At 37.4% G+C, this 14,126-nt stretch overlaps 1 protein-coding gene across 1 annotated transcript in view; it reads right to left on the bottom strand.

Annotated features, from left to right (window-relative positions):
• Window positions 1-12,076, bottom strand: part of grm8b (glutamate receptor, metabotropic 8b) — a 147,017-nt gene extending 134,941 nt beyond the window's left edge. Inside the window, exons 1-2 of the mRNA XM_059536319.1 lie at window positions 12,019-12,076; window positions 10,169-10,954 (exon numbers count right to left, since the gene is read on the bottom strand). Of these exons, the coding sequence (XP_059392302.1) occupies window positions 10,169-10,711 (543 nt within the window). The 5' untranslated portion in view covers window positions 10,712-10,954; window positions 12,019-12,076. The remainder of the gene's footprint in view (window positions 1-10,168; window positions 10,955-12,018) is intronic.
• Between the last annotated feature and the right edge of the window lie 2,050 nt (window positions 12,077-14,126).

Raw genomic sequence — 14,126 nt, forward strand, 5'->3', positions numbered from 1 at the left:
GGATGAAGGAGCCTGACGGAGCCGGAGGGACGAGGCGAAGCCGGAGGAGTGGAGTCCCAAGGCATAGGATGGACGATGCCAGACCAAGGCGGAGCCGGAGGGACGAGGGAGCCAGGCCGAGCATGTGGACTGCCGGGCCACGGCGGAGAGGAAGGAGCTAGGAGCCATGGTGGAGCCTACGGGTCAACGGGCCGAGGCGGAGTCCAGACCTCAGAGGTTGGAGGCGGAGGTGAGGGAGACTCCGACCAAGGCGGCGCTGGAGGATGGCAGTCCCGCTGAGCTCGCACCACAATGATGGTAGGCTGAGGGAGAGCAGAGGGGCTGCCAGAAGACAGCGGAGGAGGAGGCAGGAGTGGGTGGGAGGGTGGGAATTTCGGAGGAGCAGGCACTGGAGCGAACTCTGGGGCTGGAGCCCGTCCTGGGCTTAACTGGGGAATCAGGAGCCCGTCCTGGGCTTAACTGGGGAATCAGGAGCCCGTCCTGGGCTTAACTGGGGAATCAGGAGCCCGTCCTGGGCTTAACTGGGGAATCAGGAGCCCGTCCTGGGCTTAACTGGGGAATCAGGAGCCCGTCCTGGGCTTAACTGGGGAATCAGGAGCCCGTCCTGGGCTTAACTGGGGAATCAGGAGCCCGTCCTGGGCTTAACTGGGGAATCAGGAGCCCGTCCTGGGCTTAACTGGGGATCACGGTCTGTACGATCCTCCACCTCATTTTGACCCAATTGGCTCTCCACAATTTGCTCCCTCGTGGTGGGCAGTGTCGCCGGCTCTCGCACCTGGTCTGACGGGTTGCTCGCTGTCATCGGTGGGCTCGGGCTTATGCCCCGTACCGTGGGGAGATTGTAGGCTGGGCTCTGGGTCCAGAGTGGACCTGGCGAGATCCTCCATTGGGCTGACAGTGAGAGGTGACCCATTTCTCACCAGAGTCCACTCTATAAATGCGGCACTTGGAGTTCAGGCTGGCGTGATAAAAGGAGCAGAGCGCGTGGTCCGGGTAGCTGGTGGCATTAGCTAGCAAGAGAAACCGTTTGGTATGGTCCTCGATAGAAAGTCCCTCCTGCTCCAGCAGGAGTAGGAGGAATTCGGGGCTATAGAGGGGATCCATCGACATAACGAAAAGAAAAAACTGGAAAAAAACGGAAAACAAAAAAAAAAGGGGAAAACACACAGTTTTTTAAAACTTTTTCAGGTTGGGTCTTCTGTTACCGTTTACGCTGCCGGAAGGAACACGGAGCCAAGGATACACGAAATAAGGTTTTTATTAAATCCAACACATGGAGCACAGAGGTAGACACACATAAGTTGGTAGTCACTGGTTAGTAAGTAGACCCGACAACACTGAACTCAAAGGACGAGGATTAAGTAGATGGGATAATGGGGAAACACAGGTGGATGGAATCACTAAATTAACAGGGACATGGAACACATGGGGAAATGAAGAGACACACCTGGGAACTAATCAAACCAAACACGGAAGACAGAAACTGGGTCACAGGGGCAAAAACACACTAACTGAGTCCAGATATGTAACAGTGGATACATCAGGGTAATTCACATAACATTTAGAACTACAAAGAATATTAGATCACATAAGCCTATATACACAAACTAAACACTGAAATGGTTCTTGTTAAAATAACTGAGGCAAAAATAACTTTTGGGAATCACTTTGGGACAATAAGGCATGATTCACAGGGTGATTCATTCTTAGATAATGTGTTCTCTAATGAACGGTTTATTTGTTTAGACATCATGTTGAAGTCTTTTCAATACTGACCTCAAATAACAAGGTCTGCCGGCAGGAACAAAACTTGTTTTGGTTGAGCTGTGAGACTTATAATTCACTTCCCACAAATTATTCAGTGAATGAGTATGGATATGACAACAAAAGCTAGATATACTTGAACAAATCTACATATTCACACTTGATATTTAGTGCATACTATGCTCGATAATATGCAGGTAAACAACCTAAAAAAAGACCAATTAGCAGAAGCCTTTGCTGTTTTATTGACACTCTTATTGCTGTGTCCTAAATATTTAATGTTCATCAGTTTGCAGAATTACATTATGTGGCACTAATTCACAGGCAGCTAATTTACTCGTGTATCATTCATGACGCTACAGGCACATTTATTGAAGAATGCACAGAAGTTTCACTGAAAGGTGTGAAAAGGTATGCAGTTTATTATATAAAAACACCTCCTATTTTAATGTGCAAAAAGAACTAGAAGCAAGTAATTAACAGGTTCAATAAAGAAAGTAACAATTTATAAATTTTTGTAATTAAATTACACTGACGTTTCTAAATCTAAAAATACATTAGAAAATAAAAAGTGAAAAAAAAGTTGTATTGACTACTATGGAACCCCGTTTCAGCAACAGATTAAAAAAAAAAATTAATTTAAAAAGTGGGTCTTTCAAAAAAAAAAAAAATAATAACTTTTTTATTTGTGAAATCAGAACTGGAAAAAAATGTGTAAACTATTATGTGGTGGGGAAAAAATTGCTAAATGAAAACTCACAATTGTGAGATATAGAATAAGAATTGCGAGATGTAAACTCGGTTGGATTTATCTCTCACAAATTTGCGAGAAAAAAAGTAAAAAAAAGTAGCAAAGTACCTTTTTTTTCATCGTGGAAACTGGCTTCCATAATTAGCAGTTCATATGCATTTGAAAAGCTATTTCAGGTTTGTTCTCTCGGTTTTGAAGGAGGCAGCAGACTATGAAATCTGGCATACTTTAGTACGGTATCACTTAACCACTGCGATCCAGGCTCTTTATAATGCAAGATAAGATCATCTTTGCAAGCCTGGATCTATAGCAGTTTGTAATGTTTGTCTTCATCGTCTGATGAATAACTGACTCTGTGATCATCTAAATCTAAATCAAATTGTGCTTACCACCTGGTCTCTGCACACAGTATCACTATGACGTTAATTGCACCAAATAGCAATGAGTTTTTGAATAGAGTGCAATCTATTATGAGCCTAATAAGATGGAAGCTGCTGAGCTGAAATAAAGCAGTGTTTAGTGAATTCGCCCCTCAGTGTTCTTTCTTTCCTACCCTTAAATTCATGGGAACTTGATGCAACCAGTGTGAAGACTCTATGGGATAATTTTCTAGATGTTCGCAGCAGTTTGCAAACCCCAGATTTGCTAAGATATTATTTCCGAAGTGGCTTTTTTCTAGCTTATTACTCTGCTGAGGTTCATAACTGCCGTTGATTAGTCCAATTACTGTGGTGTAATCAGCAATTCGATGACATGGATGTTTCCAGTACACTGCAGAATCTTACATAAGTGCAAAACACCCATAGTCTGCTGTTTAGCAAATCTACAAGTTGAAGATAGAACTGCATAGACCCTACAACAGCAAGTTTCAAGAATAGCATGCAAAACAGGCATCAAAACATGTTTTTTGCACTCCTCCAGGTGCAAAAGATGGTATCATCCATGACTGTTTACATAGCACTTTGAGACAATTGAATTATTCCAGTTCTTAATGACATGGTTTCTTATCAGTTTTATTAATTATTCTTTCAGTAGTTTTGAGGAATAAATATTTATAAAAATGAGATGCTATTCCATATGATAATGAATACAATAAAATAATAAAAGAAAATAAAAAAGTTGTCTTTAAGTTTGTTGATGAATTGGACTACATTGGTTGCTCTGTATGTTTTTGATTCAATAAAAAAAGATATATATCTATATATATATATATATATATATATATATATATATATATATAATATATTTTTGTTTACTAATCAAACAACATTGATAACACTGTATGCTTTTGATGCACAAAAAATAACCGACTTGTATGAAACATTCTTTTGAGAATCAGACCACAAAATACACTTTCTTTTGCACTTATTCCTCTGTTACAGTGAATTCTGAGAATTTTAGTAATGTAATAATTAATAATTGCATTGTCCATGGAGCGGACCTGACTCACATGCTTATATGCTCTATATAATTGTGTATGTGACAAATAAAAATCTTGAATCTTGATCTTGAAGTATGTATTCATACATTTTGCTTTAGATTCGGTTGCGATGTTTCAGTGAATTTTGAGTATTTTTGTATGTTTTGCTTTAGATTCAGTTGCAATGTAACAGCGAATTCGGAGTATTTTCATACGTTTTGCTTTAGATTCAGTTGCGATGTTACAGTGAATTCTGAGTTTTTTCGTACATTTTTCTTTAGATTCAGTTGCGATGTTACAGTGAATTCTGAGTTTTTTCGTACATTTTTCTTTAGATTCAGTTGCGATGTTACAGTGAATTCTGAGTATTTTCGTACATTTTGCTTTAGATTCGGTTGCGATGTTACAGTGAATTTTGAGTATTTTCGTACATTTTGCTTTAGATTCGGTTGCGATGTAACAGTGAATTCTGAGTATTTTTGTACATTTTGCTTTAGATTTAGATAGAACTTGCTGGTGATAGCAAAAAACAATATACAGTCCCAAACATTTTACAACATCAGCATACTTGAACAATAAAATTTTCTAATTTATGTGTTGACTGCAAAAAAATCCTAATGCATGGCTACGTTTGAATTGGCCATCAGTGGAAAACCAACCTTGACCCCCAATACTACAGTATCTTATAAAATAAATTTCATCTGCTGCTGCCGTTGCTCGCATACAGTATGACAGTTTCCACTATCCAAATACTGCATATTCAAGAAACATGCAGCCCTCTCTTTAAGCTTCACGCTCTATGACCTCATTTCCTGTCATGTGCTAAAACATATGCCCTCAGGTGTACTGACCCCACTCATATCTCTTCACTGAGTCAATACAGGGTGACAGTCACACCAGTGCACTGACCACATTTCATCTCAGTAAAAGAGAGTTGGCGTAGGAGGTTGGCATGAAAACACAGATGTTTTTTTCACAGCCTCGGCTACAGGAAAGAATGAATATCTTCCCTCCCCCGTTTCTCTGACTGTGCTAAGGCTGTGTATTGATTAAGACTGCAATGCGACGCTTCACCTAATCTAATGCCATAATAGAGACCTGGAGGTGGCAATCATACCCTGAATGCCAAACAAATCAAGCCGATTTACACACATGCACATTCACATTCATACTTCATTCATGGTTCATTCTACAAACTGATTTCTTTGTTTTTAAAGCAACATGTCATGACAAGTTTTTTTTTGTTGACAAATCTAATTTACCTCTGACTGAAATTGCAGTTTCAGCTCATTTATTTTGTGAAAAAGCAATTATTTTATTGCATTATTCATTCAGATCCATCAAGTATGAAGCAATTCTTCAGGGTACTTTATTAGTAAAACCATTCTTTCTTAAATTGAAAAGCACACATTTGCACACATGCACATCTGCATTCATTCATTCTACAAACCGATCACTTTGATTTTAAAATAGCATGTATTTACAGGTTTTAAAAAAAATGAAAAAGAATAAAACATTAAAACTAAAAAAATGTGATTTTAACTATGCAATTGAAAAGAAAAAATAGACAAGACACTACAAAAGTGGGCAGCTTCTGAGTGATTAAATCACAGAACTTGTAAACAAAGAAAGCAAACAAACAGCATCCCACATCTCAAAATCCAATAAATGCATTAAATGTCTTCACTTGAAGCAATTTGGTCTTTTTCTATTAACCACATCCCCAGCATCACCTCTCTCTGTTCTACTCTGATCTCAGGTACGTACCGGTCAGAGCGTTTCAAGTCTTTCGTCTGCATTACAAGCGAGATGCATGAGGAAGGCATTACCTATGCCCCGACGCAGTCTGCAACTGGTGACCAATAAAGTCATTATCTGAACTGGATTGTGATGTCTCCTTTATTCTTCCCCTTCATGAAATATGCATGAATATATTTCACACTTCTGTCTGGATGAGCTGCTAAAATATACATGCAGTCAGTGTGACTGTCTAAATTATTCTTAACTTTCCATTTACCTGACTGGGATAAAGTGCTTCATCAATGAGCTCTATTGCTGTTTGGACAATTGTTTAAGTGTAGGGAAAACAGAATCCATCTTAACATCAAAAATTTGTTATAATGTGTGATGACTTTGTGGTTTGAAGCACTGCAGAAGGCCATATATAATTTTGTGGTTTTACGTCCATTTGAAATGTCAGACAGTTTCTTGCACCTAACAATTTAGAAATACACAACCACATTAGCAAATTGTCTGCAATATTATGGTCAGAGAAGGTCCATCGTCTGTTTCCAGTAGTGTAGTAATGTAAACCAGTTCTGTCATTACAACTCTTGGTAATATACATGACAATGATAAAGTGTTCGGTCTTGGCAGAATAGATCTGCTACGCTGCTGCTGCTAAACATCCACAACATGCTGTTGTGAGCATTCAAGATATACTGCAGCAGATCTATAAAGGTGGTGGAGGGAGGTGGAGGGTTTCTGAAGCAGAGTTTAGATTCAACCCTAATTAAACACACCTGATACAATTAATTAAGTCCTTCAGAACTATTTGAAAACTACATGGTATGAGTACTGGAGATGGGTTGGAACGAAACTCTGCAGGGCTCCAGCCCTCCAGGAATTGAGTTTGACACCCCTGATCTAGAGTTTCATGACAGAGCTTTGTGTTTCACACATAAATCACTTACAAATTAAGTAACTTTCTGTTCAGTTAACCAACGAGTGACCAACTTGAAACAAACCTGAAGAGAAATTGCATAGATTGTTATTAAAATCACTCATCAAGATGTGACCGTATTTTCAGAAATCCCCTTAAGGAAATGAACCATGGTTTTATTATAGTAAAAGTGTTGTATCCATGTTTTTTGTGTTGTTTTGCCATACTGACTAAAAAATTGTACTACAAATACCATGGTAAAACTAGGGTTAGTGTAAAAAATCATGGTTTATCTGTGCTTACCAACATTTAACTAGTAACCCATTTTGGTTTAATTTGTAATAAAACCATGGTTAATTTTCATAAGGGTAAAATAAGCTAGCAATCAAAGGTCACGCTCATTAGAGGATGTTAGCATTTCAACACAAGGCAACATTAGAAAACATTAGCAATAGCATTTATTGACACTTCACAAATATAGTAAAAACCATTAGCATTTTGTTTATGCTAACTACACTAGCAGGAGCAAATGATAATTGAGTTGGGAAAATGAACTTAATCTCACTACATCCTGACAAAATTTCTTTAAAAAGTCAATGAGTAATCTACAGGCTACATCTACTTTACTTTCTCTTACTAAGCTAAGTGCTAGCTTTGAGCTACATTAAATCCAGGGGAGAAACAAACCCAGTGACTTCCCCAATCGCATCCAGTTTTGAGACTGCCAGACACATATCAATTTCAAATGTCCAGTCTCTGCAGATCGATGAGAGGAAGGAGCAGAGGAAAGAGAAAAGACGCTACATCAGAATTTCAGGGAAAGTAATCCAATCATATATTTTCTATGTTGTCAGGGACTCTCTAAAATAAAAATAAATAAAAACATAGAAAGGAATCAAGCATCTACTGCCTCAGCTTAAATTGATCTGTGTACACGTGTGACTGTACAAAGAAACAAATGAAAAAAAAAAATCCACAATCAATATCTGATTTAAATGACTTATGCACAAGGTGAAGAACAATGCAGTAGCCAGTCAACAAGCTCAGTACGGATAAACTGCTGAAGCCAGACATCTCACTTCTTCAGACGTCCAAGCCAAGCTTCAACGCTGATGATTACACTACAATATAAATATAAGTTTAAACAATATTTCTCTCTCCATCCTCCATTTCTATGGTTCTATTTCCATAATCTCTGCTGCAGATGAAGTAATGTTGTGTCTGATCTATTTTGCAGTTGAAAAGGTGAATGCTTTCTTCAGATAAACACGACACCCATTATTTGATCCAATTACAAGCCAGCTATATTTAGTATCTGTAACAGACACTCAATTATTAATGAGACATGAAAAATAAGATATCCCAGTGGCAGTATTTTTGAGACTCAAACGTAGAAAATCTCTGCACAGCATAAACACCAGATAGCAGCAAATTAATCAGTTCAGGACAATCCGGAAAAATATTTCATCAAGTGATTCTACACTACTGAAGATGCTTCTGAAAATCAGACAAATTTCTATTTGTTTATAATCATTAGCGGTTCCTGTTTAGTGCTCAAGAGACCCATGTGATTATTGATTAGCACTCAAAACAGATTCAATTACAGGCTACTATATCCACAGTGCTGCCAAAAAGTGTGCACAAGTGAATTCCTTCTGAAAGTGCATCACTCCAAGAGATTACAGAACTGACCATTCCTCATTTCATGTCTATAGCAGTGGGTCATGGACAACAGGGCATAAACGGTCATAAATGCAAATTATAAAATGTAACTACCCATATAATCGTGCATAGTTGAAGTAAATTGGCGAAATAAATATGCTCATGAAACATTAAATAAAAAGTAAAAAGTGAAGAAGTTTTTAGGGATGCACCGAAAAGTTATTGCAACTGGTTGTTATTTTCAGTTGCCAATAAATAACAGATATTAAAATTCTATAATATTTTGTCTAAATACATAAAAAATAAAACAATGAAAAAGCTATTTATATATATATACCCCATCTTTGAACTTTTGCCATCTGGCCGGCGCCTCAGAGCCACAAATACAAGAACAGCAAGGCACAAGAATAGTTTCTTCCCCCAGGAAATCTACCTCATGAACAGTTAAATGTTTCCCACTTAAACTTATGCAAAAATGTGCAATATCCTTATATTTATTTGTTACCCCTCCATCCTAGAACATTCCTGCATCTCACTCAATCCTATTCCATTATCATTTATAGCACAATTGTTTATACACTTATTTATTTGCCAATTTGTAAATCTCCTGTAAAGGTTCCTTATAATTGTTTTTTTTTTTTTTTTTTTTTTTTTGTCTGTGTGTTGTTGTCTCTGTTTACTGGAAGCTTATGTCACTAAAACAAATTCCTTGTATGCGCAAGCATACTTGGCAATAAAGCTCTTTCTGATTCTGATTCTGATATACAGCATGTGACAGTTTGCAATATGTGGAATTTTTTCACCAGATTAATCAGTAAAACCAATATATGCATTAACCATAAAAAAAATTGTATTACTCTTCTTTCGGAAATTGCTAGTAAATTTTACAAAACAAAATTCATACAAATTTGACAGGAATGACAAATTAATTTAATATAAAATTAAATATATAATTTTATTAAATATGACATTTTTAGATTGGAATGTTTATTTACTACTTAATAAGTCTTTACAGTGCACTTATATATTGTGCCTCCCTAAATATTTCACATGTCTTTTAATGTTGATGTCAAAGTTTGCACATTCAATCAAATGGTATATTGGCACTATTTTTAAAAACTACACCAATTATGCAGAGGCCAACATGGACAGGTTGAATGACAGGCCCTCATCGGGAAAAACCATGACCTAAACTACATAAAGTTAAACAAGAAAACAACACAGGCTGGATTAAATACACTTTATGTCTAGTTCCGTGGGTCGTGAACCAAAACTACCAATCTAAAATGTAGCAAAGACAGAAATTACCTTCAACAGGTGTGGGTTGTGCATCCAATCAAACTTGACTTTATTTTGTTTGCTAATTCATCTCTCACTTGTTTAAGACTACAACTTTAAGCCAAATCAAGCAGAGGCCAACACAACAGTTTGCCTGACATGCCATCAACCTTAAAAAACATTACCAAAACTATGCAACGCTACACCAGTGGCTCCTTCACATTTTAAATATCTCCTCTGTCTAACACCCATTTCAGGTCTTGGAGTGTCTACTAATAGGCTGATCACATGAATGAGGTGTGCTTGATTAAAGATACAAGCAAAATGTGCAGTGGTATGGCAGGGGTTCCAGGGACCTGGTTGGGATCTTCTGGCCTAGACTACATTAAATATGGATTACATCTGGTTCTGTGGGTCCTGAAGCAAAGCCACTGACCTATGGTGTAGCTAAAACAGAAAAGACCTTAAACAGGCATAGATTGTGCATCCAATCAAACTTCAAGGAAAGACATGCCAAAGATATACCAAAGACATGCAAAGTATACATTACTACATTAATTATGGATACATTTGGTTCTGCTGATCCTGCAGCAATGCACTCAACTAATATTGTAACTTAGCCAGGTTTTACCTTAAACAGGCGTAGGATGTTGGCCACCATGATGGAGACGGAGCTTGCAGCTGCGCCTATCACACCAATAATCTTGTCCGGCTTGGCAAAGATGGGCTGCTCGCCACTAGTGCATCGCACATCAGTAGAATCGCGCTCGATGAGAGCCTGCACGAAAGTAAGCGACTGTTCCAGGGCGTAGGTGTCACGCGAGCAAGTGTCCAAAATACGCGCCCCCAGGGTCACGTTGGGCAGCAGGTCAGGGTCTTTGTTGATGAGATCGATGGCGAAGAGCATGGCCTCCAACCGGTGAATACCCTTCTCCTTCTTCAGTTCGCCACAAGGGGCGCCACGTTCGCCCCTAGCATGCACCGGGAAGAGACCTCCCAGGATGATATCACCGTCCAGTCGTATAGAGTGGGCATATTCGGGAGCAGGGGGCGTCAGTGGATCCGTACGCTGGCTGACGGATCCAACCACCCCCGTCAGCAGAAGAAGACAGCCATACCATTCAAAGGCATTCACCATTGTGGCATAAGGTGGATCCAAACGCACAAGCAGCATTGGGGACGCAGTTACAAAGGTGGGAAGCCAGCAGGTACGGAGCACAATAACCGAAAGGGGTCATCAGTGCCCCTCACTGGAGCGTACCGGAAAACGGAATCCAACGACAAGGAGACCATTGGATTTTCTTGGAAGTTTTTGGTAGCAAACGAGGAAGGACGCCGCAAGAATGAGATGATGGAATATGAGGCAATCACATAGTTGCTAGCTCCTCAATTACAGAGGTCACAGACCATTAGAACCCTGTGTGAAAAGGAACAGCAGAGGAATATGCCTTCATCAGCAACGATTGGGCACATTATTTATCAGAACACACATATGCACTGCACAGCAGGGAAGCTCTAAGTGTGAAAAATGGAGAGTGATCAGTGCATTTGTGTTATCGCTAAACACATCTGATCTGACAATCGACTTTTTAAACATGCATGTGTTTATGCATAAATATGCATGCATAATTAGCCTGTCTAACACTTTGGTTTGGAATATCTTTATACAACAAGTGAGCCAATGTGCTTTGCAAATGCTGCCTGGAATCGATCCCAGTGTAGAGAAGTGAATAGTCAAAACCAATGCAGAATAAGTTTATAATTTCTCCATTGATTCCTTGAAGTCGAATTAAAAAAAAAAACTTAAAGGGACAGTTCATTTACTGACCCTGATGTCATTCCAAATGCATTTATTTCTTGCATGGACAACAAATGGAGATGGCTGTCATGGCATTGTCACATTCAATGCATCTTTTTTCTATACCATGTATGTGACGGAAAGGGTCTCTTTTTGTGCTCCACATAAGAAGAAAAAAGGTCATACAGGTTTGAAATAACATTTAGGTGAATAAATGATGACAGCATTTCAATTTTCTGCAACCTGGCCCCTTAAGTAGCGTACCTTTACAGTGTAAAGTATGGGCAAAACATTCAACTCCATCAAATATCATTTTAATTATTGCTGTTATAATACTAGACTAGAGTCACCAACGGTCACCAGTTTTGCATAAAAACTCATTAAATGCCGTCAAATTAGAAACTGTGCGGGAATGAAGAAATAGATTTGCAAATAAATACCTAAACAAATAAAACAAAAGTTTTAACCATTTAACTGGCAGAAAAAAAACATCTTCCAATGTCTGATAATTGTTATTTATTAAATGCATTCAGCATTAGCATCACCACGAAACATTTCAACAGAGCTAAGTTGCACCCAAATAGCATTGCAACAATTAAACAAATAGTTATATTATAGAATAGCGCAACTCACGCTATTGCTTTTGCGAATATCAAGAGATAACATTTAGCATGCATTCATACCTGCAGGTGCCTGATCTGTGCTCGTGCGCTGATCGCTGCTGCCTCTGCTTTGATGCTGCTGGGAGGGACAGCGCGCGCGAGGCGAGCGCATCATTTCTCGCGCAAATACTCCCACTCCGTTATGATTGGTCTGACAATTTGGACGCTTTTTTCGCCCCGAGCCACTTCAAGACAAACTGGAATCACTCAACTGGAACGACGCATGGGAAGTATAAAAAAGGAAAAGAAAAGGAAAAAGCTTATTATTTAGAAGCTCCTTAAAGATGCTATTGAAGTAACGATTGTTCTTTATAAGGAGTCGAAAAGGGGCGTGCAAAGGTATATGATACTGTAGTTGGAAGAAATATGTTACTTTCAGACTGATAAAAGCAAAACTACGTAGTAATAGCCTATCTGTTCATTGTGGCTTTTCAGCTGGTTTGAAGAGATGCAACTGTTCGACAGTCACTGCTGTGAATTATCGCACTGCGCCATCTAGTGAGAACACTGTGAACTAACACAGAGCTGATTCCTGCATACAGTCTGCAGCGCTCAAATAAAACCATCGGAGATCAATAAACAAGATGGAATAATAAAATAAAAATATGAAAATAAATAATAAAAGAATAATCAAATAAAATAAAAGACATAGACAAAATATAAGCCAAAACAAATATTACATGAAAAACTTGATGTTCTAAAATTGTATCAAGTTGAAGTAATAAACTATAATTGAAATAAAAATAAGGGCAACACTTTCTATGAAGCCCGTATTTATAATACATTATAAGGTTATTCTTAAAGCATTATAATAAATGCATAATGTATTATAAAAAAAACTCATAATATCTTGTATAATCTCATGAATATTCATAACAACACTTTTATTATCTTATAATATTTACTTATTTGTGGTTATAGCTTTTAAGAGTATGATGATTTATAACACAATGAACATGTTGCATCCACTTTTACAACTGATTATATTTCTCATAGTTATAATGTATTATAAGTCTCATATCTTGCTATTTTTCTGATGCTACTTTACTTTAAGCGGTCAAATATCACTTATAAGTAGTAGTAGTAATAATAATAATAATAATAATATCATTTTTTTCTCTCAAACAGCCATAAGATCAGATGAATGTGTAATATGACACATTTGCTTTGAACTATTTGTATTGTAATATTAGTTTGATTATTTTGAAGGTACTCTTTAGACAGCTGTCGATAAGTAACTCTGCAACTACATATCAACTAGCGGTCATTAGAGTATTAGTACATTAGTACACAACAAGGGTCTTTGCAAGTACATCAACTTATTCTACCGTAGTAGATTCTACCATTCTTGAGCACACTAATACTCTAATGAGAGTCAGTTGGCATGTAGTTGCAAAGTCGCTCATAGTTGATTGATTAAGGGGACCATCAAAATAAAATATAACCATATAAAACATTGCATTTTTTTTCAGTTGGGGTATTAAGCTCACATCAATTAATTAACATAAGCTCCAAAAAAGAAACACTCAATTTACACTCAACATGTCAATGTCAAGATATGATACAGTCCATTATACTGTAAATGAAGTAGATTTAATATGGTGTTCATTGTGTTATAAATAATCATACTCTTAAACTTATAACCACAAATACGTAAGTATTATGACGTATTATAATTGTTGTTATGATTATTCATTAATTGATATAACATATTATACGTTTTTTATAATGCATTATGGATTCATTATAATGCCTTAAGAATACCCTTATAATGTATTATAAATACAGGCTTCATAGAACGTGTTACCAAAATAAATACAAGCAAAACAGAAACACATAACTCTATTACGAAAGCAAACTAAAATTAAAATATAAAAATATAATCTAATGCTATAACAGCATATAGATATAGTTATAATACAACAAATAGCATGCACGGTCATAATGCTAAATAGCTGTTTGTAACAAAATAATAAAATAATTTTAAATCACTCCGTTCATTTAAATGTGAGTGTATGAATTGAATGTGATTTCAGTCTTGAAGAAATTGTTTGATGTTTTGTTTTCAGTAGACTGGTTAATGCAAGGTTAAGCCTACAGGCGACATTTTACAGTGATTATAATAAACC

The sequence above is a fragment of the Carassius carassius genome, chromosome 43 (genome assembly GCF_963082965.1).
Source record: "Carassius carassius chromosome 43, fCarCar2.1, whole genome shotgun sequence".
In the NCBI taxonomy this organism is placed as follows: Eukaryota; Metazoa; Chordata; class Actinopteri; order Cypriniformes; family Cyprinidae; genus Carassius; species Carassius carassius.